A 22,793-nucleotide genomic window follows, 5' to 3' on the forward strand; every position below is an offset into this window, starting at 1 on the left:
TTCTGCATTGACCACTACACAGCGAGACGGAACCGCTTTATAACGAACCAACGATTGAGGCTCAGTTGGCGCGTTATTAAGTATGTCTAGAGGATAATTAGATTTCGAGAACCATCTGAGAGGTTGTGTGGCTCGCAGCCTGACTCGGAGGTGTCACTGAATCTCTCGACATCCCCGACTCCACGAGGAATCATCTTGGTTAGTGTCCGAAGCGATGACCTCCCATTGTCATATCAAGCGATGGAGGTGAAAACATCTTCTAGGCAATATTCACTTATGTATTTCGTGCAGAATTGTCAAATTGATGGAGCACTGGTAACACGATAAAAGCGATGGAACAAGACATAGGCACTGCGCAATGCACTGAGAATAGCTACCGCTTGACCCAGGCATACTGTAGACAAGGTGAGCAAATGAGAGAAGGAATATAACGAAAAATACACATACCCGCTTGCGTGCCTTCGCAAGACCAGGTTTTTTGCGCTCGACCATGCGTGGATCGCGACGCAAAAGTTTCGCTATAGGCAAAAAAAATTAGTCGAACTTGTTAAGTGGAGGACAAAAATGATACACAAGACGTACCTTTCCTCAAAATCGTTGTGGCAGAGGGTTCATGAGCAACTAAGCCCTTGGCGATACCATGCGCGAGCGCACCGCTCTGTCCGGACGTACCTCCTCCACGTACGATGGCGAAGATATTATATGCGCCCAATAAACCGGCGAGTTTGATTGGATGAATTACGCGAGCACGATCAGCGGGAATAGGGAAATAAGTCGAGAGGGGAGTGTTGTTCACGAGGATCTGAGCGACGGATACAGCCTCGTTGCTCTTCGACGAGGAATTAGGGTTAAGAAGGGCCGTAAGCGCAGAGTCTGCTTCTGTTACTGCTGGTATGGACTGGGAGGCGGTGGATTTGTCTACGGGAGGTTGTTGCACGGGCACAATCCACACTCGTGCAGAGCTCGTCTTCCGCTTCCCAAGCGTGTAACTTCGCCCATACTCGTCGAGCTTGACGGGTTTGGCCTTCCCCCTCGCAAGCATTGTCGCGGCGTCTGCACGCTCAAATAGCTCTGTGATACCTCTGATACCTTCCTGCAACTCCATAATCCCAGCCTTCTCCGCAATGGACCTGTAGGTCTCAAGCTCGTTGAGCACGAGAACTACCCGTCTGTAGCGGCTCGTCGTGAGGGTACTCCTTAGCTTCAGGCCGAGCTCGCGTTTGTCAACCCAAGCGTTGACACGCGGTGGGAGGGCCTCTCGAGCAAATTGGGGAAGGGGAAGGAGATGACATGTTGTGAGCGCTGTTTTAGCATACTGGAGGGCCGACTCCAATGACGAGAGCTGGTCGTAGAACTCGGGACGAGCGGTATAAAACGTTGGAGTCGTAGGACGTGGCTTTTCGCGTTGACGTTGGCGAAAATCAAAACTGTTTAGAGACGCGGGAGGAACAAACGGCCTAGTTTGTGATGAGTAAAACTTAGATAGGCCTTGTGGACGCCGTAAAACGCTCGTTAACATTGTTGTCTTGCGAGAAAACCCGCAACGAGCAATTTGGCTGTAGATGTCACGTGACATGGTAGTATGTTTCGACACTGCATATGATTAGGCAATATTTAATGTAGGTGCCTCATCCCACAGCCTGCTAGAATGTTGTCACGATAGCGCAGGCGTGGCATGTGCGTGTTATTCGGCTTGCGGGTCATATAAACATTGAAACGTTGACAGCTCGGGGCCCACCCCTAGAACGACGCAAGAACGATACAAGAACGATACAATGTACCATGATTAGTAACGATGCGATGCAGCGCGTCTTGATCGGAAATCTCAGAGCTCATCACTTTTCGTGTTATGCAAATACAGGATCATCATATTTCACCCGACCTCATCATGTTGGGCTGTCACTGGAGTGGTATATCTAGCACGAACGTTAGATCCTCATACACCCCATACATCCCCCACTCGTTCACACCCATCCCTCGAATATGACCGTAGTCTCAAATGATCCCAGCTGGTAGCCGGTAATCAATTTGAACATTTGTTTAAGCTATTGGATAGGTTTGTCGCATCAATATGTCTCGATCTAATTGACTTGCGGTTCCGCAGTTGCCGCCGCCGGCGTGGTGGTATACGATTGGGGTGAGTGGGATAGTGTTCGAAAACTGCTGTTATTCTCATAATATTTCCAGTACTGACACTTGGACAAGAGGTGGGTCGGTGCTATTGCTAGAGCACCCAACTCGTTACTAGTAAGAATTGTGTCATAGATTGAACTGATCTGGGTGAGTGGCAGAGTCCCATATCAGAAGAAAAACAGGAGAAGGTAATGAATTTGCGACAGAGGCAACGCCGGTCTCTCATGACCGTGCTGTATCTCGTTGTTCGTACCTCACGTTATCCTATAGCGTGGCTGGCAAGTACTGACTCTAAAATGTTCTAGATACGCTATATTGGAATACCATATTCTGTGTATGTTTTTGTGGCTAACAAGTTGGTGCTGTACTAATAGCCCATCTCTCGTCATCAGTATCAACGTTCTGCGTATGTCTCATATGCGCTGTGTTCGATTCTTCTGACCGACGGCACTCAGAAAATATACCATTGGTCTTGCTGTCAGGTGCAGTGAGTACTCCGCAACTATCTCATTCCCATTAAACAAACACACTCATGTGTAGGGGTGAGTGGAATTCTGAGCATAGAACTTGGCTCAAAATAATCTCTCGACAGGTGTGAGTCAGCGTGTTTAATTCTAGTACGAGGTGATCACTAATCGGGTGTCTCAGGTAATATTATGGGCTACGCACTGAACGGGACAAATGTAGTCATGGCTGCCATACTGGGCGGTGAGCTGCAATATCTCTGTGATATCGACTCGACTGAAACACGATGCAAGTCATCATGATTGCTCGGTTACATGCCATGTATCAGAGATCTAGAATGATGCTTACCTTCCTTGTCATTATCTTCTTGGCTGTTAACATCGCCTGCGGAGTAATCGCGGCAGTAGCACTCAAGGATTCTGCGGCGGGTAAGTTTCATTTGTTGATATGAAGAACACAGCTCATTGGACAAACTCTAGAGGAGCTGATACTCTCTGGCACGTATATGTGCAATTATGAATATGAGGGGGATTTCCAGCTTCTGGCCTCAATGGTTTGGATGCTCAACACTGTTTGGGAGGTCCTTGCACTGTGTCTGTCAGTCTGGATTGCTGTGAAACACTTCCGCGACCTGCAACTACTCGGCCCATTGACAAGATTGACCATCGGGGACTGTTTCAGAGTGCTGATAAAATCCCACGTGCTTTATTTTGCAAGGTGAGCTTGTAATGTGAAGGCGGTTATCCTTTTCTGCTCAAATTCCGCACGTGCTAGCTTTGCTTGTGTCTCTTGCCTCGAGTTGGGTTATCTCTCTCTAGGGCTCTCGGTACGCCGACCTGTCGCTAACGTCTGCTTGTAACCACTGCTCATCATTTCTGTAGGAGTCAGATTCTATGGAAGTTGAGATATCCTATGGTGCTCTTCAAATTTTATTGGTCGTGCAGATGTTTGTGCTGGGACCACGCCTCATCCTTAGCGTTCGAGAATATCACGCTAACCTCGTGGCCGACTCCGATGCAGAGACTAGCCTGGATTCGACTGTCTTCCAAGAGCATGTACATGTGCCAACTAGCAGTATTGTGTAGGGGAATACTTGCCGAGTGTTCTGCATGGAGATATTCACCGTCGTAGTATTTATTTTAGTTTAGTTATAACGTTTTAAGTATATTAGCTGAGGCTTATGTAGACAAATTTTCATTTCATGTTGTATCACTACTGGAAATCAGTAAACTGCCCACCCACACTTGCACCAAGTGGCAAGCTGAATTGTCTGGAGGTTCTAGCAACCAACCAAGTTCTTGATGCCCGATACTAAAATACAACGAGAATCAGTATGAATTGCCCAGACAGCTGATTCTACGCATTTGTAGAGTTCCGCTATCTGAGCGTACAGATGATAAAGTGTCCGTGAGGCATGAAGCCCAGATACAGATAATTATATTCACAGCAACTTAGAACAGCTTCTCCCAAATCCCTTCAGATATACACAGGAACGGTCTTCCCGTCATCGCCATCCATTCAGTCCTGTTCATGTTAAATCTCGTTAGCTCTAGCTGTCCGCCAATGCCTTTTGCATTTGCAAGCCATCGAGATTGTCATAAGTTACAGGTAGTATCTTACATTTGACGGCCCATTCTACATTCCCTATTTACCTGCACTGTATCAGTTGTCAGCTACTTCCATGTCTCTCTTGACACCTGCGGATGATCGGTGGTAGCACTGCGGAGAGCGGGAGCCGACAACACATTTAGGTTATCCGCATGGTACAAAGGCGTATGAACAAACCAGACAGAATCAGCATTTGTTGTGGCTATAGGGGTCGAATCCATGTCCGAAAGAACCACGCTAGGCTGATGGGGAAAGCGCTGGAACACAGTACAGTGCACGTAAGATGCCTATCTCAAGGTGAGCGCGTGAAAATAAGATGTTGTCCTGTCCCAGGCGTACCAGAACATCGGATGCGGCACTCTCGACAGAGAGAGCATCGGTGGGAGGAGGGCAAATTTAGAAGCTCAAGGCGTGAGATGCAAGGGTCCGCTGTGATCACGCATAGAAAGTAAAGACATATAATGCAGGGCACTAAAACAGCCAGAAACAGGTAAGGAAGGAATGCGGATCGGTGAAACACCTACTAGCGTTTAAATGGGAATGAGACTCGTTCTTGGCAGAAGTTTCGAACAATGGAATTGGACCGACCTTAAACCAAGACACCTCATAGACTGCAAAAGAGTGCCTGGAGTAGATGTTCAGCACAACAAAAATCATGCATCATAGCAAGCACGACGAATGATGGAAGAGAAGGCAAAGTGGCAAAGGGACATACCAACGTAAAGCGCGATATTAATATTCTGGAGGGAAAACTACACGTTACTTCCAAGTTGCAATGAGGTAGTGAATGCGGCCTCCTTGGGTAGTCTATTCACGCGCACATGAAGATACAGGTGGCTGATGCTTAGAGGTCACATAACTTCTCCACTGTGTAGGGTCGGGGATTCCAAAGTTGCGAAAGCCGATGTCCCTAAAGTAAGATGGCACATGTTAGAGGGCGCTCCCTTGCTATCATTGATCAATGACAAATTGACATTGAAGCATCCTTTGCGTGAGCACCCCTGCCGCTCTAGACCGAGCTTCGTGATGCAGATGACCTTTTTGCTGATCCAGAGAGTATCTCGCCTGACGACGTTGCTGCTGAATTTGCGGCGCTCAATGAGTTGAAGATGACCGAAGAAGGTGAGCTAAGCTTTGACGAAGCTGAAGTGTAGTTACTGTAGGATAAGAAACACGACCAGACGTGACATATGGTGCGCGTAATACCTTCGCAAAGATTCTTTGCGTTTTGCACAAATTTAAAGTTTCGCTGTCTCGGATTTCTTAGATTTGTATCTATCTTAATTTGTGCTTAGACATCTATCTTCACGTATCGGCCTGATTCTTGTCGATTTTCACTCCATGCGCCCATATGTGGAGGCCCTCAGAGGATTTACATTTATCTTCCGAGTCAATATTGCCAGTTACTGCAGTCACGTGGCCTACTACACTTAGCGGTTGACCATGAGCGCGGCAGAGCACAACTTTTCTGGTGCACTAGCAACATGGAAGGGTATGCGAATCAAATTATATGGATGTCATGAGCTAACAAGTGCAGATATCAAGCTGCAGGAGCTGCAAAAGACGCTGGACACTCAAGGTATCGAAATCGTTGACAACCAGAAGGAATCTGTACTGGGTCGCAAGCAGCTTGCTGACCGCACGAAAGGTCCGTGTGTATACGTTCTTTGATTTTCAGCTATTCTGAAACATTCCGTAGAGTTCAAGAAGATTCCAGATGACGAGAAGTTGAACTCATTCAAAGGCCTGCTCAAAGGTTCGCGCATGGTCTTTCTCGGTATCCTGCTATCCATTCCTAACTCTGGCACAGCATACCAGACAGAGATCGACAGCCTCACGAAGCGGTCAAAGGTTTCTGAGAATGCATTTCTCAATGTGTACAAGGTCCTTGCCGAAGCACCAGATCCATATCCTCTACTCGAAGCTGCTGTCGTGCGTCTCACCCATCTTCTTCACCTCTCCTCAATTTCACACGTGCGCAGGACCAAGCAGTCAAAGCTACAGAAGCGCACGCACTGGAAGCTGAAGTTGCTCGATTACGTGTTGAGAATACTGAGTTTCGACAGTCGTCTAGCGCTCTTGATGCGTCCAAACGTCGTGTCGAACAGCTGGAGGCGCGTATGGACGAGCTTGTGTCACAGAAGGAGTCTGAGATCAACGCTGCGTACGACGAACGTATGCGTAATTACGAGGAGCGGTATGTGGCGTGTTGTTTGTTTAGGTTGGTGTTTTGCAGTTGCATGATGCTGATTGAGGTGTAGGGAACAGGATTTGCAGCGCCAGGTTGCACTATATAGGGACCAAGTGCGTGACCTTAGACTGTCGAACGAATCGAATCAGGCGAAGCTTTTTGACCACAGCCAGCGTCAGGGTGAGTTGTGCTACTTTCCTCCCTCCGCTTCCTTTCACTTCATTATTGTACCTTTTGTCTTGCACGTTGACACTTCTACTTAGACCAAGAGATCATTTCCCGTCTTGCAGAAGCTGACATGATCATGGTCGACCTGGAACGCGCGAATAGCAGAGTCGCGACCGTCGAGCAGCGAAATGTAAGTTTTGTCAGGCTCTATCCCTTGTTCATCAATTCGCTGTTGTTCCATACCATTTATTATGCATCATCTTGCATGCATCCACTCGAGTTACCACATAGCTGTCATGGCATATAGCCACCCTTCGTTACTATGCGCACATTTTGCCCTACTATTTTCCTTATTACCGCAACTTCTTATTTTTATTCCTTTGAAATTCGACACTGACTTCTCCCGCAGGAAGCGCTCCGTGGAGAGATTGAGGCGTTGCGCACTGGGAGCGAAAGCAGTGAGCGGTACGTCTGTTTTTCGTCTTTCACTCTGCTTCTCCCACTGCCCACTCTTTTAACTCGTATACGTGCTTTCAATCTGACTGACGTGCATATATTTCAACAGTGTCAGATCGCTAACGACTCGTCTCTCCGAACTCGAGTCCGAGTACACGCGACTCGAAGGTGCCGTTGACGTTGCACGAAGTGCTGCAGTACGATTAGAGGAACGGATTTTAGAGAAGGTGGGTGTTATTCCGAGTACGGAGATGCATAATTAACAAGAACAATAAACATTCCACAGGCTCGCGAAGCGGATGCTGCTCACGTAGAAGTAGATGCTCTCAAGACAAAACTCAAAACATACTCAGATTACGACGAGGTGAAGCGAGAACTGGAGATTCTGAAGGTGCGCCTTTCCCTCGTGTGTCATTCTCACCGTGTCGACCCCATGATAGTACGTTGAATTCGCAGGTCTCGACCCGGATGACGATTGGTCAAGTCCTGAAGAAGACGAAGACGGCGTGCATCTGCCAAATCCAAATGCAGACAAAGCAAATGCACAGCACGGCAAGAGTCTCGAGGTGCTCCTTGCAACGAAGAACAAACGGATATTAGAAGAGTTGACTCGATTTAGGGTGCGTTTACTATGAATTTTGACCTCCACGTCGCTCCTCATCCAACTTTCTGTTCCATAGATCCTGCATACATCACTTGAAGCCTCCCTCAAGAGCACACAGGACGAGCTCGCAGACACGCACGCAGAACTTGCCAAGCAACAAGCCTTATGTGAGAAACTCGAGACGGACCTACTCGCGCTGAACACCAACAGTGGGAGCGGGCCAAGAGAGGAGGGTGGAGAGAGTGGAGAGAGTGGGATTTCGGGGCTGGGGCTCGAGTTCGGCTTACGGACCAAGGTTTGTCTGCATTCGAAAGAGTTAATTCGTGCGGCTGATATAATTGGCATTGCAGGACGCAACGGGCCCAAGTACCACACGCTCAACACCGATACCTTTCACGTCATCTGCTGATACCTCGATCCTTCCTATCGTGACCAGCCAGCGGGATCGGTTCCGGCAACGGAACGCAGAGCTCGAGGAAGTGAGTATCAGATTTTGCATTTGCGTTCACGCCTCTGCCCCACCTCTTTTATTATCATTCACCCCGCTCGACACTAATTAACTCCCAGGAACTGCGCAAACACTACCACACCATCTCAGAACTTCGCACCGAAGTCAAATCCCTCCAATCCGACAACCTCAAGCTCTATGAGAAAGTCCGTTACATGCAATCATATCGCGAACAAGGTTCCGTCTCACAGCTTGATCCTCTCCCACCCTCCTCTTCTTCCTCGGCGTTTAACGGAAGTGGAAGCGGGAATGGAAGCGGCGGTGGAAGTGGAAGGGACGAGTTGGGGAAATGGCGCGCGAGGTATGAGGAAACGATGAATCCATTTGAAGCATTTCGCGGAAGGGTATGTGTCTATGCTTGGCCTCGTGTGTGCTGGACTGATGTATTGTTTGGCTTGTCGTTCAGGAAGCGACGCGTGCGTATGAGGCTCTCAATCCTATCGAGCGAGGTGTGCTCGTGCTCACGCGTGGGATTATTGGCAACCGGCGTGCGCGTACGGCGTTTATCTTTTACGCGGCAGCGCTGCATCTCTTAGTGGTCGTTACTGTGTATGAGTGTGCGTGGTCGAGCGGGCAGCTGCAGGTTCAACCGGGGCCATACTGATCATGGTGGAGTTTGATGGAGGTTATTTTGTTGGCTGCTCGCTCTGTAGTTCACCACATCACGGAACTTGGAGGGAACGTATGCGATTAGATTATATGCTGTAAAATATCAATGCACTATGGCTATGTTACATGCTGAGATACATAATCCATCTCCTGAATCACACTACGCGGTTTTCGGCGTCGAAGTCTTTGCACTCCGCGCCCTATAAAACGCAAGCGCATGCTCGACAGCGTCTAAGAGCGGTTTCATAGCCTATCAAAAAAAACGCGTTCAACAACAATCATCCAAACAAAAGAAGAAAAGAAAGACTCACCGCCTCTACCCTCTCAGGTTCCACACCCTCCAATTGCCCAGCCCGCACGAGCGCCTCAACTTTCTCGCGCGTCTTACTAAGGTAACCCGCCATCTTTGCCGCTTTAGCTGCGTTTTGAGAAGGCGTAGCGCTCGACGAAGTAGTCGTTGGTGGAGGATAGAGAGATGTCCAGAATTGCCTGAGGAACTCGTTTGCGGCCGTTTGGCACGTCGTAAGTTGGCGGAATAGCGTTGGTGGGAAATTGGCTTTAAAGCAAGGGTTTGAATCAAAGAGATATTGGTTGAGGGATACGTACTTTTTCTAGTGCGGATGTCTAGTCGCGCAGAAACGTTTTGAGTCATTGAGTCGAGCGCTGCGTCTCCTGCTCTTTTATCTATTCGGAGCTGTGGAGGAATTGGGGATGTGTCGCCGATATATATATAAAACAGGAGGTATTACCTGACTGAACCGCGTCTCCCAACCCCTAAAGCCATGTTTCAACTCTGCAAACGCTGCGCGGACGTCGACGACCTGATTGTTCGGTGCGTGAGATTCTGGGATACAACAGAATAGAATTGAATTGAGGAAGGAAACGCACCGCACTACCTGCCTGCTCTGAAGCATTCCGAGCAAGCTGTCCCTCGAAATACCGCTCGCGGTCTTGCATCTGAAGCGTGATTCCATCCATAGCTTCTGGGTCCCTTAGATCGTCGAGCGTGATCTGGGCGTATGTGTCCTCGTCCTCATCGAGGCCACTATCAATGCGCCGGCGTTTAGCGGGTGGCACTTCGCCTCTGTCATACATTAAGTTTATCAGCATCAGCATCAGTGTTGATATTGTGAAAAGAGGGGACGGACAGCGCGGAGTTGAGTAATCGTTCCGAGTGCTCGTTGAATTTTCGGATGAGGGGGAGGGCACCGCGTTGTCTACCGGCTTGCATCGTCACGTCTTTTTCGTTTCCTGTCTGTTTGGGGTGAGAAAGAACATGAGCCAAGTATGGCGGGAATTACCTCTCCATGGTCTTCGAGCGTCGCTCCTATATTAATGAAGAGGTCTGAAACCTCGTTTCGTGCTCTTCGGGGCTCTAGCTCTGTGAAATGAAATGACGGGGATGAATTTCAGGATGGATAGAAGTGATGTACCGTCGTCGTCTTTCTCTAGGTACTTGTCGAATATAGGGTCGTCTTTTACGACGTGCTGCGCAGCTGAGGAACGGATAGAAGCGCGGTGGGCGTTGAAGAGTTTTGACTGGAAATATCTCTTCCAGAACTCGGCTTCTGAGAGCTTGTAGCAGTGCGGTTTAGATACAGGTGATGAGTGAGGACTTGTGACGGACCTTATTAGGGACGTTATCGTTGTACGCTTTTGCAACAACGGGGAACTCGTCGAATATATCGTGGACTAGCTGTGGGGTGATGACGATCTTAACCTCGCCGCCTTCTACGGTCTGTGGTCTAGGGTCGACGAGCTGGCCTGGACGCCCGCGTTTCTGGCCCTCTGCAGCAGCTTCTGCAAGCAAGAGGTGCTTCGTAATAACTGAGGACAATAAAGGGGTATATGAATGCGGGATACGATACCTCTCTACCATCCCAGAACTCAGACTCTGTAATATGACCACTCATGACAAGCTCCTTATGAAGCGCCAGAAGTTCAGGATTTGAAAGGAGGACCTTTTTTCTAAGGCGAAAGTCAGTTGCTGCATCTATTCCGGAGAGGATTGGAGTGCGAGTGTCGCTCGAGACGGAGGTAGCACGGGATGTGGATTGTATTGGCGCGGGTGTCTTTGCGGGTGTGCTGAGTGGTGTTGGTTTTTGTAATGGCGTTGGTGCAGCGCTCCGGTTTCGGGAAATGATGTTTGTGAGCTCTTGCTTGAACGCTTCTCGCTCGGCGTACGCGACCGCTGAAGGTGAAGTGAATGTGAAATTATGTCCTGCCTCATCGTTGACGAGTCCAAGTTTGAGACGGACTTGAGCAGCGCCTTCTTTACTGCAGAATAGAGCTGAAAGCGATAGTGAGCTTGATATGAGTTGGGTTGAATTTACTTACAAGATGCTTCTAGGTGTGGAACACGAACTGCTGGTGCTTTCTTGCCTTCTTGTGTCCATGTTAGATGTGAATCTGTGAGCTCAAGAGTACCGGGTTGTTTTTTGTAGGATGCTTTGGCGGACGTCGTAGGCATCGTCGACTTTGCTCTCACACAACCACCTTCCAATAATGTACACTTTTAAACACCGCGGCATAAGACAACCGAGCTCATCTTTCGAAACGACGTTATCATCATTATCTCTTAAACCACCATGACCACCATCAAAACCCAGCTGGTCGTCTTCGACTTTGACTGGTAATTCATCCTAATTCCCTCCGTCACTTATCATACATGTCTCCCATCCTAGGTCAATGGCAGATCAAGACACTGATCGCTGGATATTCGAAGTCTTGGCACCTGATATTCGCAGAAAGATGAAAACCCTCAAAGAGAGCGTTCAATGGACCGATCTCATGTCCGTGCCTTTCCTTTTACTATTCAATTAACTTCATATATGGCTTGCAGAGCACAGTCGTTGCAAGAAATCCATTCACGCGGCAGGACGCGTGAGGAGATCGAACATACCCTCCGTCAAATGCCCTTCGTGAGTAGTTCGCACGTGAGAACGTAGGTGTGTTAAAGCATGTATACTTAGCACCCCGCGATGGTACGCGGTGTCACTAACCTCAAGGGCGCGTCCAACCCCACCACCACATTCTTTTGCCTCTCTAACGCGAACTCTGTTTTCATCAACACTATTCTCGAGGTGCGTTCCCTCACTTCGATTTTATTTCTTTGACTAAGGGATCGCAGTCAAAAGGGCTGCAAAACCTGTTTGAAGAGATCGTGACTAACCCTGCAGAGTTCGAACCTTCGGGTCTGCTCAAGCTCCGTCGTAGAGTCGACCCCCACGGGCCTCAGCACAGCTGCGCAGTCGGATGCAGCCCCAACATGTGTAAAGGTGACTCCTTCCGTTCTATACCACACCACCACCCTAGCTAACGCAAAGTTTAGGCGAAGAGCTTACCGCATTTTTGGAGCGCCACAAGCCTGGCTACGACCGTATCGTTTATGTTGGAGATGGATCCAATGACTTTTGTCCTATCCTCAGATTACGAAGGTAATGTCTGCTTTGTCGTCTTAGTACTCAGATCTTGTCACTGAGGTTGAGTAGCCAGGATATGGTGCTCTGCCGGCGGTTCCGCGGCCTCGAGGGCCGTATTTCTCGAGAGGGCGGTCATCAATGCCAGGTCAAGTACTGGGCGGGCGCTTGGGAGGTCGAGGAGATCTTTAATCAATTTATAGAGAAGAATTGATGGCGGCGATGCTGCTGGATGGCGTCGATATTGTCATATTAAAGCGATCTACAGAGTCTTCATATTCATATTCTATCCTGCTTGGGGCTGGGCTGCGAGAATGTTACCGGTGCCCTGGTTCAACACAATGGGTCTATATGTTATTTCAAACATCTCTCGCGCATGGCATCTAGATGCGATCAAGACTCGGCCCCGCAAGTGTTTAAGCGCTAATGACCAGCATTACACATTTCATACACATCAGAACAGTATGGGCCGGTCCAGTGCCATTTTCAATTCTTCAAGCCTCGCTGAAGCCTCATCGATGAACTCTCTTCCGGTTGTTGGCTCTTCCGATGCGACCGAGGATGACTTGAAAGCTAAAGGTGGGGAGGTTACATAATTTTCCTGAACGACTGTCAGACTTAGCTTGCGTGTATTCTTCTAGCCTCCGGCCCCATTAATGTCATTTTTCGTTTGACGGTGAATCCCGATAGTTTTGGTCAGTCTGTCGAAAATCTAGGTTGGCACGTACGCACCTCGAGGACATATTTTATATGTCTGAGACGATTTTCACGAAGCGTGCGCCAGTGAAGGTGAATTCCTGTTCATGGATGGACTATAAAAGAGGTTTCGGCGTAATGACTGGGCCTAGTTAAGACGTACCTCCGAGGATCTATACACCGCAAAAATGATGTCAGTAGGTTTCGAACCAATTCCAAGACAAGCAGATTTTGACTCTGCTGTGGTAACCACTTGGCTAAGACCAGATAGAAGGGCTTCCGAGGAAACTATTCATGAGCCAACATGAAGGTGTGTTTTGATAGAAAAAAAAATGACACTGGGAAGGTTTCGAAGCTGCCCAGTCCAAGGGGAACAGATTTTGATTCCGTTATGATAACCACTTGGCTGAGAGGAGTTGAGAAGGACCTCCGACAACACCATCCACGAGTGAATGTCAAGGTGTGTTCTGATATAAAAAGAACATTTGTCGGCAGGTTGCGACCCTTCGCCGGCCAAGAGAAACAGATTTCGACTCTGTTGTGGTAACCACTTGACCAAGACCTGATAGAGGGACCTTCAAGGAAACTATTCATGAGCCAATATGAAGGTATGTTCTGATAGACAAAAACTGTCATTTGGGAGGTTTCGAACCTGCCCAGTCCAAGAGGAACGGATTTTGATTGCGTTGTGGTAACCACTTCGCTTAGAGCAGTCAAGATGGACCTCCGACAAACCTATCCATGAGTGGATGTCAAGGTGTGTTCCGATAAAAAAACATTTTGGTCGGCAGGTTTCGACCCTGCGCAAGCCAAGAGAAACAGGTTTCGACTCTGTTGTGGTAACCACTTGGCTAAGGACAGTTATATGGACACCGGAGGGAACCACATGAGTCAATGTCAGGGTGTTCCGATAGAAGAAAAACCTCGTCATCTGCAGATTTCAAACCTGGGTGTTCCAACTGCCTTTTTATTATCCAACAAGACCTCCTGTGTTACAGTACTGTTCCACTTCTGCATCATGCCATCCCATGGGGCACTCGTGATGTGGGCGTTGTGGCGCAAGAAGACAAAAATTCATATGTCCTCCCCATGTTCTTGAAACTTGTGCTAGAGTAAAAAACATCATGTCGTTGGTAGGTTTCGAACCTGCGCAGTCCAACTTGAAGAGGAACAGATTTCAACTCTGTTGCGTGACCACCTGACTAAGACCAGTTGAGATGGTCCTCCGAGGAAATCATCCACGAGTGAGTCTTCAAGGCCTGTTCTAATAGAAAAAAAGGCGTGTGTTGGCAGGTTTCGAACATGCACAGTCTAGGAGAAACAGATTTCAATTCCGTTGTGGTAGCCACTTTCCCCAGGAGGAACTTGTGATTCCTCTCCGACCAACTATCGATGAATAAACGTCAAGGTATGATAAGATGGAAAAATGATTTATCGGCAGGTTTCGAACCTGCGCAGTCCAGGAGAAACAGATTTCGATTCTGTCGTGGTAACCGCTTTCGCCAGGGCGAAGTTGAGACGAGTCTCCGGGAACTGTCTGTGAGTGAATGTCAAGGTGTGCTCAGGAGAAAAAACGATTTGTCGCAGGAGAGCAGATTTCAGAATAATCTGTTCTGGCGCTAGTTGGCCATGACTACGCAAGATAGACGTCATGAAGGATCCGTGGATGTTCAAGGTGGGTAAAAGGGGGGGAACCTGCAACTGTTGTAGTTGGCCAGCGTAACTTCAAGGCTACTTGAGTCAGATCAATTTCTCTAATATTGTGAGCACCTGAGTTGACAGCGGCAGTGAAGTGATCGGCGGCTTCTTCGTGATGCGCGTCATCCAAGGCTTTGGTTCCAAGCTCAACACGTAGATATGTCTAATGCGAAAGTTGCAAAGATTAGTGTCGATGAACAAGCGTAGCCGGATCATACTTACTTCCACGACATGAAGCCCGAGAGGATCGGAATTCGGACAAGCGGATTTGGAGTGACCCGTGTCCTTGCCAAGACCCCAGTGCATCTACACCAGTCTGTTCAAAATATTGTGGGTGCACATGGTGCGACTGATTTTCTCCCGGCTCTCCATTCTTTCCTTCAGACGAATCTCCCGCACAACACCATCGTACCAGGCGTTCAAGACCGTTTCAACATTTATCGTCAAGTTGTCATTGTGACGCCACCTGCTTTTCAAGTTAGCGAGGCTCCAATGTCCAGGCGGATTAGAGCCACCCCAGAGAAACTTGCATCAGGACGGAAGGCTGGTAGTCCAGCTCGATTTGATATGGCATTGATATTGGATGGTCCTTGGACTTCACAGCTGTGTTCTCTAGATGGTAAGTTTGATTGGATTTTGGTGTCACAGTGATCCAATCTGATCATAGTCTGCAGCAGGTTTGTGTGTGGCTCAAGTTCGTGCTATATTCTCACTCCCTCATCAGTTTGGTGAATACTCAAGAGCCCTTGCATACATAGAGTGGTTCACGCCTTTCTGAGCACCAGACCCTTCATCTTGAATGCAACAAGTGTCACACTCAACCTGCCAATTTCACCAGAATGCAGCAGTGATTCATGTTGACAACATTGTGTGGCCATGCCATCTAATACTGAAGATGGGAGAGTCAGTGTACCTGAGGTTGATATGTGGTAATGTGTATGAAGCAGCTAATGATTTTTATTTTAATGATTTCATTGATGGTGAGATGTTTTGTGCATCTGTGACAAGTATTTAGAAGCCAGGATGTCCATATATATTTAGTAGACCTGCAAATACTAGATAGTTGTGCCTGTAGCTGCCTGTAGTGACCTGTAGCACAGTGGTAACTCTGGTAGTATCCTGTAGCTACTGTAGCACAGTCATGACTCCTGTAGCTCCATGTAGCATGGCATTAGGATATATAGTGCTATATACTTCTATGTAGCCTAAACAATGCCTACATAGTGCTACAGTGCCTACATGTGCCTATATAGCTGTCAGTGTGCCTACGACGATATTGGTTTTTTCCTGATGTGGTCCCAGTCTTGTTGTTGGGCCATAACAAATGAGCAATTAGCATAGGAAGTATAAGGGTTGGCATCAGTGTTTATTTCTTGGGTGAGTAACTCTTCAGCAGTGGACAGGTCCCCAGTTACACATGCATGGCAAGCTGTCATGATAGCCAGGATCTATGCAAGGGATGCTCTTGGAATTGTGTTATGAGAGTCAAGAATAGAAACCCACCTTTGAATTAGCATCACTAGGTAGTGTCCACTCTGAGATCTTATTATCATAACCTCCACTCAGGATGTGCTTGCCATCCATAGAGAACGTGACATATATTGGGATGGATGAATGCTGGAAGATGGTAATGGTTCGTTGATCTGAGAGCCACCAGAGACGAATATGGTTGTCATCAGATGCAGAAGTGATGAGGGTACCAGCAAGATGAGTGGCAATAGCATTGATACTGCTAGTGTGGCCTTCCCAAGGATGGCCAACCTGTTCCCAGGTCAATGGATCCCACTCTCCTATGGTAGAATCATCTTTATTGCCACCTGAAAGAAGGTGTGTGCCATTGGGCGTCCACACCAGTGACAAGTTGTGTGACTTGTGGCCCTCTAAAGATGTGACACGTTCCCCCGTACCTATATTATAAATGTCAATATTATTGTAGTCTGTTGTGATAGCAAGAAGTTCACCAGAAGGCGAATATCAAACACAGCGGACAAGTGCAAAAGTACCACAGTCAATTGGTTCTGCTAAGCTGCTTGCATCTGCCATGTTTTGGTATACCAAAGCTTCACCATATAGTCACCTGAACCAGTGGCCAGCACTGTACCATCCAGAGAGAAATCCAGTGAGGTGATTCTATTGGTGTGGGCTTTGATGAGCTGGGCTAGAGATTCTCCAGTTTCACCATGCCAGATGATGTTTTCTCTGTCTCTATTGCTGCTTGCTACCAATTGTCCATCTTGTGATACCACCAATGCCAGCACCTCATCATGATGCCCTTCCATCTTCTTCAACACAACACCTGCCTTCAAGTCCCAAAGATGAAGTGTCCTGTCCCTCAAGCCCATAACCATTCGTTGCTTATCGGGGAACACTGTGACTGCTTCTATGGCCCCCTCATGATCTTCAAAAGTTTGAAGGGGTGTGGTGCTTGGATTGAGCTGTGACATTTGATCAGGGGTTGATGGCATTGAGCATGGTTGAGGGACTGTGAGTGTCTTTCTCTAAGCTGCAGAGGCCTGGTGTAGGGCATGAGATTCCTCTAGGTGTAGATCACCCATATTACAACTCAAGATGATTGGTACAGTGCATGACTCACTATCTATAACTTTCCCGCAAAATGCGCCAGAGGCACGACGCTTTCCCACACTATGCGACGCATTCCCGTGCATGCGCTTAGCGCACTCTTCCTGCGCTCAATCACCCTTTGTCACACAGTGTCCTGGAGCATCCATCCATCATCCAACCAGTCCCCTAGTGAGTCCCTTTTCATTTATTTCTTATATCAGACCATTTCTGGTATTGTATGATATATTATTCCATCATGGACCCTTATTTACATCATTTACATACTTAGAGTGCTCCCTATTTGCTTCTGAGCCCTGGGAGCGCACCTAGGCACAGCTTACCTGTGGCCTAAGAAGTTTTCAAATATACCTACAACCACCACAATATAAATGAACCACCATCATGTCAGTAGTCACCTAGAGTTAGAATCCATTGTGACGATCATATTCCCACTAGGCTTGCAATGGCCATCTTTTGATATAGGTGATGGAAAGCTACAAAACCATTGACTGCTTTTCCCGCACTCAACCCACTCCAGATGTGTATTCCTGTGCTCTGCAGACCCGTGCATTCACTCCTGCACTGCGCGCATACCTGCGGTCAATTTCCTGTGCCTTTGGACTACCTTACAAATGTCCCATGTCAGTCCATTGTCCATCCTACCTCATTGATATGTATTTTGTCTTGCCTCATGTGTTGTAACAAGTGTTGCAGTCTTATTACATGTCTTTACATATTCCTACTGCCTGTCTGTCCTGTCCCTTCCGTTTCCAAGAGGGTTTAGCTAGTATGAAGTGCCTAGAGTGACTACTTCATATTTACTTCCCTTCTACAGTATTTCCTTCCCTTAGGTTTTACTTAGGAGCAGTCACCTTTAGTGTGCGCTTTTAGCCCCTATTGGTTACCTTATACCTGGACACCTTGTCTTGACTTTCCTTACCCATGCAATCAATACCCTTGCCCTCACTTGTTACCTGCACCATTCCTTAAAACTTCCCTACCCCTTACCCTAGCATCTCGCACTTCCACATCAACCACTCATCAACCGCTCATCAACCGCTCATCAACTGCACTTCTGCATTCCCGCACTCTACATACCTGCGCACTTGTTCCCATGCTCTGCGCACTTTCGGGTCTTTAGTATCATCGGCTGTTCTCAGTAGCAATTCCCTTTAGGGTTGAACATTCTTGCTTGCAAGTGTAGCAGATAGGCAGAGCATCGACCTACAACAATATTTTTGGTTAGGCACTTTAACAAGTGTATAGCCATTGTTGTGTTTGCACACTGGGCCTGGAGCTTTATAGCTGCTTAGCTTTGCAATTGTGCAGGTGATCTCCTCTTGACAAAATGGGGTGTGAGGTGCTACAGGATCAGGGTAGTCTGTGTCGGGAGGAACAGAGTTGTCAGCAGGAGGAGGGGGAAAGAAGGACTCAGCTAGGATTGTGCTTTTTTCTTGATTGGTGGTGGCTTTGGCATGGGTGCCATCTGGTCTTCGAATATTGAGGGTTGGGATGCAGGCCTTGCCACCATCTTTGGGTGCTGAAGAAATATATTTGTTAGCAGTCCATAGGTTGTTACCTTCTATATCTTCCAGCCAGTCTATCCAGTGTTGTTTCTTCATCAACTTGATTTCTTCTGCATATCGATTCTTGATAGACTTGAGATCATTGTGGCAGGCGTGGTCAGGGAGGCCCCAGAGTTGATAGGCCAGGTGGCTGGCTTTGTTTACCTGTCTATGGAGGTTAGTAAGGTCCTTTGTCCACCAGTGCTTCAAGTGTGGGTAAGGGTTGGTGAACAGGACAGTGGCTTCCATTGCGGTGGTGATAACTCTGGTGGGGCTGCTTGCAGCTTGCTGAAACTCTTCTTCAGATGCTAGAGGAACAGGGGGGAATGGTTCAAGTGATTTGCTGAGGTGTTCATTGAAGGCTTCCCAATCAGTATCTCTCCAGTTTCTCCTGGGTTCAGATGGGGATTTGGTCGTTTTGAGTTCTAGAGTTAGGAGGATGGGGACGTGGTCCATACAAGGGCCATGTTGGCTTTGGTTGGTGTCACAAAAGATAATTGAGTCCACAATAGATTCCATCCCTAGGATGTTATCTGGTCTAGTCCAGTTACCAGTGGAGTTAGCTTGGAGGGTAGGGATTCTGCAGGGAAGCAGCTGTAACATGCCATAGTTAGCGATGAGGTCAATGAGCGGGTTTGCTGCTGTGTAGTTGAACAGGTGGCAGTTACAAATGTCCTCCCATAAGGGGTGGTGACAGTTGAAGTCACCCATCCATAGCATGTGGTCCATTTCCGTGGCACGGATGGTTTCAATGTTTGCTTCAAGGTAAGTATTGAGGGCCGTAAGAGTATCTTGGGAGTTACCATTGTTATAGATGTTGAAAATTGAGCATCCACCGTAGGGACCAGTTAGTTGCATTATGACCACATCTGAAGAGGGGAATGGTATCTGTTTCCAGAAGTTAGTATTGATAGATGAGTTTACAAGCGTGATCACCTGGGAGTGACACTGAGGGTTAGTGAAGTGTTCTGTGGGATATAGTACATGCCAGCAGTGATTAGCACAGGTGTTACGAAGGAAGTTAATGTAAGGTTCTTGAATGATTATGAGGTCCCAGTCTCTTGTGAGTGCAGAGTTATTGAGGAGGGAAACTTGTGTTACCATAGATGTGTTGAGGTTCTGTTGCAATATGCATAGGTGAGCTAGAGGGTTAGTGGCATGATTAGACATGGTTGGGAGAGCTGGATGGGGAGCTGTCGGGGTTGTTGTCCCCGAATGCGGGGGGTGGGGAGGGGGGGAGAGGGAGGAGGGGGAGAGGGAGGAGGGGGAGGAGGAAGAGGGAGAAGATGAAGAGGAGGAGGAGGAGGAAGAAGGAGAGGAGGAGAAGGGGGGGATGGGGGTGGTGATGAGGCTGTGGATGGATTTGTCTTGAGGATGTTGTGGTGACTGTTCATGGGGGGGTTGGTTGGGGAGTGTGATTGTTGTTTGGTGAAGGCATCCAGGAGGGAGGCTATGAGGGCTTTGAGAAGAGGGATATGGGGAGGTAGAGGTTCTGGCTGGTCTTGGTGGATGGGCAGCATGTGTCCATGTGTGTTCAGTGGGGAAGTATGGCATTCAGTTCTCAGGGTGCTTGTTGTTGAGTTCCTTGCATCATTTAACGAATTCTGGACATGACCAGCTCCAGCTCATGTGTTGTTGGCTTTGGCAATTGACACAGCGTGTTGTGCGGTAGGAGTTGCAGGCTGAAGTGTGATGTTGGTTCCCACATGTACTGCAGATATCCTGTGGGGAGGTACAGTTTTTAGCGATATGATTGAATTTCTGGCACTTAACGCAATGCATTGGTTCCTTTCTGTCCTTTCTAGTGCTGATTCTCTCATTTTCCAAGCAAATTCCCTCCTGGATGATGTCATTTGCTGTTTTGATGTCAGTGACATGGAGTAGAGTGAAGGCTTTCCTTTGTTCCGCTGAGCATTTCAGGGGCAGTTTGATCCATCTGATTGAGGCCAGGGTGTTGGTGTCTAACTGGTTTTCTGCTTCTACTTGTTGTAGGAAACCTTCTTGTTCAATCTGCATTTGAATGGGTAAGTATTCAAGGACTAGAGGGTATTGGCATTGGCGGAACAATACAGAAATGTCCAGGTGAGCCTCCAGTGCAGTCCTACCTGGTTGGCTATTGAGCCATTTGGCCAGTGATTCAGTTTCCAATTCAACTATTATACCTCCATTATGTAATGCAGTGATCGAGCATATGGTGCCTTCTGGAGTGGAATTGTTTCTTGCAGCTTCCAATGCAGTCTTGATTTTGGTTGCCATGTCGCATTTTGAGGTGTTCAGTGAGAACAGTACTCCTCCTGGGAGGGGGTCCAGTAGGATTTGGTGTGCTTGAAGTGCTGCACAGCCTATTGCCTTGTCTACTTGTGGTGGTAGGTGGGTTGTGACCACTGAGCTGTAGGAAGGGTGGACAGTTCCTTGGGATGGTGCTGGGGTTTTGAGGATCTGTGTAGGGAGCTGGTCAATCTTTTCCTGTGTTGCATCTAGGGATGGAGTTAGTATCTGAAGCGCTTTCTGGTAGGTTTCTACTGAGTCGTGGAGAGCATCTGCAGCATCCTCAATATGGTCTGCCACAGTCTTGACATTATCCTCTTTTTCTGTCCTTTCCCTTCCTATGGAGGTGTGAAGTGCAGACATTTCCTCTAGTGTCGATGTGAGGGATTGTGAGGCATCATATACCAAGGCGACCTGGGGTGATATAGCTGCTATAACATGGTCTACCAGTTTGGCAGTGATATCCTCCGTGATTCTCTTAGACATGGTGCTGGCTATGTTGGCATCAGCCAGTTTGGTGATGAGAGAGTGCATGACTTGCTCCATGATGGCATCTGCTGCACCACTAGTTTCTACATCCTTCAGGAGGAAGGCTACTGCCTGGATGGCTGTGACAACCAGGACCAGTGTGGAGCTTGACATTTGCATAATCTGGAAAAGTACTGAGATCAGGTGATTTACTGTAAATGGTGCGTCCTTGACTCTATTTGTGAGAGCTTCTATTGCTTCTTGTGTGATGGGTGATCTTGCTGTTTTGCATGTGTTGAGCCCGTAGGTTGGTGAAATAGTGCATGAGGTGGGCAATGCAGTCAGTCTGATGCTCATGCTTCTTCTGCCTCCAGGCATGTTGAGGGCATGCTTGGTGTTTTAGAAAGGAGAAGTGGGTTAGTTTGAATATTTCCGCTGGGGTGGGATGACGCTGTTAGGCGGCAAACGCACTGTTGAGCACATTGAATGATAAGGATTTTTCAGGGTCCTTGTCAGGGTGCCACTTGGTTTGGGTCCAAGAAGCAATCCATCTGTTCTGTTAGAGGTCACAGAGGTGGTTGAGCACATCTTTCTTTCATGACATTTTCCTGATGAGTGGATACATAGCCTGCGTTTTACTCATCGAAGATGCTCTTTGGGTCCTGATCTAATATTAATCACCAGAATAGTAATCCATGTTGTTTACTGATCTGACCCCCTCGTGCCAGTGCACAATTTGCGGATCACTGTCAACTTGTCACAGTGCCAGTCCCGAAGAATTGGAGGGGATGAAAAAGGGTTGCAAGAAATGATGACAAGACTTGGGCATAATTTGTACCCGAGCAATCTATAGTCCGATGCACATGCATGTTTGATATGTATACTGCATGGATATCATCTTTAAAGTGCAGATGCAAGCCACTCAGAAATCCATAAACTTTGAAACAAAAACATACAACTACAATATTTCTATGGTCCTGATGTCCATCAGGTCTCCAATGTCGTTGACCTGTCCAATGATGTCATGATCCGATGCAATTCTCTTGTATTCTCCACTGTGCTGCTGTGCTAGCAAAAATGTGCCAAAAGGCTGCTGAAGGCAAACAAGCATTGTCATATTGCAGGATGTGAGCTGACGCCACTACGCCACTCGCCTTTGTCCTGTTTGGTTTGTGCTCGGACCAAGTTGCTCCCTCTCCATCGCTATCGCGGATTGCTCAGACTCCGACAGCATCGACATAAAACAGGAACATCAGAACGATATGGCTCAGTCTGCCACTTTCAATTCTTCAAGCCTCACCGAAGCCTCGTCAATGGACACTCCTCTGGTCATTGGCTCTTCCAATGCGATCGAGGGTGACTTGAAAGCTAAAGG

The 22,793-nt window shown here is 47.8% G+C and overlaps 9 protein-coding genes and 1 non-coding gene across 10 annotated transcripts; 5 read left to right on the forward strand and 5 right to left on the reverse strand.

The window, feature by feature from the left end:
* Positions 1-373: 373 nt before the first annotated feature.
* Positions 374-1,519, reverse strand: BJ212DRAFT_1279580 (ribosomal protein S9/S16-domain-containing protein; the record flags this gene model as incomplete). The annotated part of the gene is made up of 3 exons (XM_041331504.1): positions 374-394; positions 448-518; positions 583-1,519. The coding sequence occupies 3 exons, from the start codon at positions 1,517-1,519 to the stop codon at positions 374-376; spliced, it is 1,029 nt and encodes a 342-aa protein (XP_041189181.1).
* Positions 1,520-2,822: 1,303 nt separating this feature from the next.
* On the forward strand, positions 2,823-3,683 carry BJ212DRAFT_1484476 (uncharacterized protein; the record flags this gene model as incomplete). Its single annotated transcript, XM_041340802.1, has 5 exons — positions 2,823-2,841; positions 2,892-3,026; positions 3,078-3,315; positions 3,373-3,424; positions 3,480-3,683. 5 exons carry the CDS (start codon positions 2,823-2,825, stop codon positions 3,681-3,683), a joined length of 648 nt encoding a protein of 215 aa, XP_041189182.1.
* A 1,819-nt stretch (positions 3,684-5,502) lies between these two features.
* On the forward strand, positions 5,503-8,841 carry BJ212DRAFT_1379610 (CASP C terminal-domain-containing protein). Its single transcript, XM_041336602.1, has 15 exons — positions 5,503-5,698; positions 5,744-5,854; positions 5,906-5,962; positions 6,017-6,138; positions 6,189-6,403; positions 6,468-6,577; positions 6,661-6,755; positions 6,975-7,030; positions 7,131-7,248; positions 7,308-7,412; positions 7,462-7,641; positions 7,702-7,920; positions 7,976-8,104; positions 8,193-8,477; positions 8,540-8,841. Exons 1-15 carry the CDS (start codon positions 5,650-5,652, stop codon positions 8,735-8,737), a joined length of 2,049 nt encoding a protein of 682 aa, XP_041189183.1. The 5' UTR covers positions 5,503-5,649; the 3' UTR covers positions 8,738-8,841.
* On the reverse strand, positions 8,842-11,219 carry BJ212DRAFT_1379623 (uncharacterized protein). Its single transcript, XM_041336603.1, has 11 exons — positions 11,080-11,219; positions 10,611-11,032; positions 10,370-10,558; positions 10,176-10,317; positions 10,044-10,123; positions 9,891-9,997; positions 9,631-9,826; positions 9,492-9,563; positions 9,349-9,436; positions 9,054-9,298; positions 8,842-8,992 (listed from the first exon to the last, which is right to left on the reverse strand). The coding sequence occupies exons 1-11, from the start codon at positions 11,210-11,212 to the stop codon at positions 8,903-8,905; spliced, it is 1,764 nt and encodes a 587-aa protein (XP_041189184.1). The 5' UTR covers positions 11,213-11,219; the 3' UTR covers positions 8,842-8,902.
* An 8-nt stretch (positions 11,220-11,227) lies between these two features.
* BJ212DRAFT_1379631 (phosphatase phospho-type) lies at positions 11,228-12,828 on the forward strand. The gene is made up of 8 exons (XM_041336604.1): positions 11,228-11,374; positions 11,427-11,534; positions 11,585-11,663; positions 11,715-11,825; positions 11,873-12,020; positions 12,074-12,179; positions 12,234-12,740; positions 12,803-12,828. Exons 1-7 carry the CDS (start codon positions 11,331-11,333, stop codon positions 12,373-12,375), a joined length of 738 nt encoding a protein of 245 aa, XP_041189185.1. The 5' UTR covers positions 11,228-11,330; the 3' UTR covers positions 12,376-12,740; positions 12,803-12,828.
* A 1,458-nt stretch (positions 12,829-14,286) lies between these two features.
* Positions 14,287-14,369, reverse strand: BJ212DRAFT_t107. Its single transcript has one exon. It is a non-coding gene; the product is annotated as a tRNA-Ser (tRNA).
* Positions 14,370-14,860: 491 nt separating this feature from the next.
* Positions 14,861-15,724, forward strand: BJ212DRAFT_1379640 (uncharacterized protein). The gene is made up of 3 exons (XM_041336606.1): positions 14,861-15,174; positions 15,223-15,232; positions 15,280-15,724. The coding sequence occupies exon 3, from the start codon at positions 15,355-15,357 to the stop codon at positions 15,568-15,570; it is 216 nt and encodes a 71-aa protein (XP_041189186.1). The 5' UTR covers positions 14,861-15,174; positions 15,223-15,232; positions 15,280-15,354; the 3' UTR covers positions 15,571-15,724.
* On the forward strand, positions 14,861-15,724 carry BJ212DRAFT_1379638 (uncharacterized protein). Its single transcript, XM_041336605.1, has 2 exons — positions 14,861-15,174; positions 15,230-15,724. Exons 1-2 carry the CDS (start codon positions 15,048-15,050, stop codon positions 15,331-15,333), a joined length of 231 nt encoding a protein of 76 aa, XP_041189187.1. The 5' UTR covers positions 14,861-15,047; the 3' UTR covers positions 15,334-15,724.
* A 3,741-nt stretch (positions 15,725-19,465) lies between these two features.
* BJ212DRAFT_1279487 (uncharacterized protein) lies at positions 19,466-19,786 on the reverse strand (the record flags this gene model as incomplete). The annotated part of the gene is made up of 1 exon (XM_041331497.1): positions 19,466-19,786. A coding segment is annotated over one exon (321 nt), but the record flags the coding sequence as incomplete, so codon positions are not given.
* A 935-nt stretch (positions 19,787-20,721) lies between these two features.
* Positions 20,722-21,796, reverse strand: BJ212DRAFT_1302590 (uncharacterized protein; the record flags this gene model as incomplete). Its single annotated transcript, XM_041333287.1, has 3 exons — positions 20,722-20,795; positions 20,845-21,601; positions 21,632-21,796. 3 exons carry the CDS (start codon positions 21,794-21,796, stop codon positions 20,722-20,724), a joined length of 996 nt encoding a protein of 331 aa, XP_041189189.1.
* Positions 21,797-22,793: the final 997 nt, after the last annotated feature.

The sequence above is a fragment of the Suillus subaureus genome (genome assembly GCF_016647635.1).
Source record: "Suillus subaureus strain MN1 chromosome Unknown BJ212scaffold_34, whole genome shotgun sequence".
NCBI lineage: Eukaryota > Fungi > Basidiomycota > Agaricomycetes > Boletales > Suillaceae > Suillus > Suillus subaureus.

What these genes read in the sequence shown, in the direction of transcription:
- BJ212DRAFT_1379610 (XM_041336602.1), top strand. Translation starts at nt 5,650, where the DNA reads ATGAGCGCGGCAGAGCACAACTTTTCTGGTGCACTAGCAACATGGAAG. An exon ending in TGACCACAGCCAGCGTCAGG is followed by an intron (nt 6,578 to 6,660) that starts GTGAGTTGTGCT and finishes ACTTCTACTTAG; the next exon opens with ACCAAGAGATCATTTCCCGT. An exon ending in AAGAGTTGACTCGATTTAGG is followed by an intron (nt 7,642 to 7,701) that starts GTGCGTTTACTA and finishes TCTGTTCCATAG; the next exon opens with ATCCTGCATACATCACTTGA.
- BJ212DRAFT_1379623 (XM_041336603.1), bottom strand. Translation starts at nt 11,212, where the DNA reads ATGCCTACGACGTCCGCCAAAGCATCCTACAAAAAACAACCCGGTACT. An exon ending in AGTTCTGGGATGGTAGAGAG is followed by an intron (nt 10,559 to 10,610) that starts GTATCGTATCCC and finishes GTTATTACGAAG; the next exon opens with CACCTCTTGCTTGCAGAAGC. An exon ending in AACCTGAGAGGGTAGAGGCG is followed by an intron (nt 8,993 to 9,053) that starts GTGAGTCTTTCT and finishes TTTTTTTGATAG; the next exon opens with GCTATGAAACCGCTCTTAGA.
- BJ212DRAFT_1379631 (XM_041336604.1), top strand. Translation starts at nt 11,331, where the DNA reads ATGACCACCATCAAAACCCAGCTGGTCGTCTTCGACTTTGACTG. An exon ending in CAGCCCCAACATGTGTAAAG is followed by an intron (nt 12,021 to 12,073) that starts GTGACTCCTTCC and finishes CGCAAAGTTTAG; the next exon opens with GCGAAGAGCTTACCGCATTT. An exon ending in CCTATCCTCAGATTACGAAG is followed by an intron (nt 12,180 to 12,233) that starts GTAATGTCTGCT and finishes GAGGTTGAGTAG; the next exon opens with CCAGGATATGGTGCTCTGCC.
- BJ212DRAFT_1379638 (XM_041336605.1), top strand. Translation starts at nt 15,048, where the DNA reads ATGTCCAGGCGGATTAGAGCCACCCCAGAGAAACTTGCATCAGGACGG. An exon ending in ACAGCTGTGTTCTCTAGATG is followed by an intron (nt 15,175 to 15,229) that starts GTAAGTTTGATT and finishes CATAGTCTGCAG; the next exon opens with CAGGTTTGTGTGTGGCTCAA.
- BJ212DRAFT_1379640 (XM_041336606.1), top strand. Translation starts at nt 15,355, where the DNA reads ATGCAACAAGTGTCACACTCAACCTGCCAATTTCACCAGAATGCAGCA.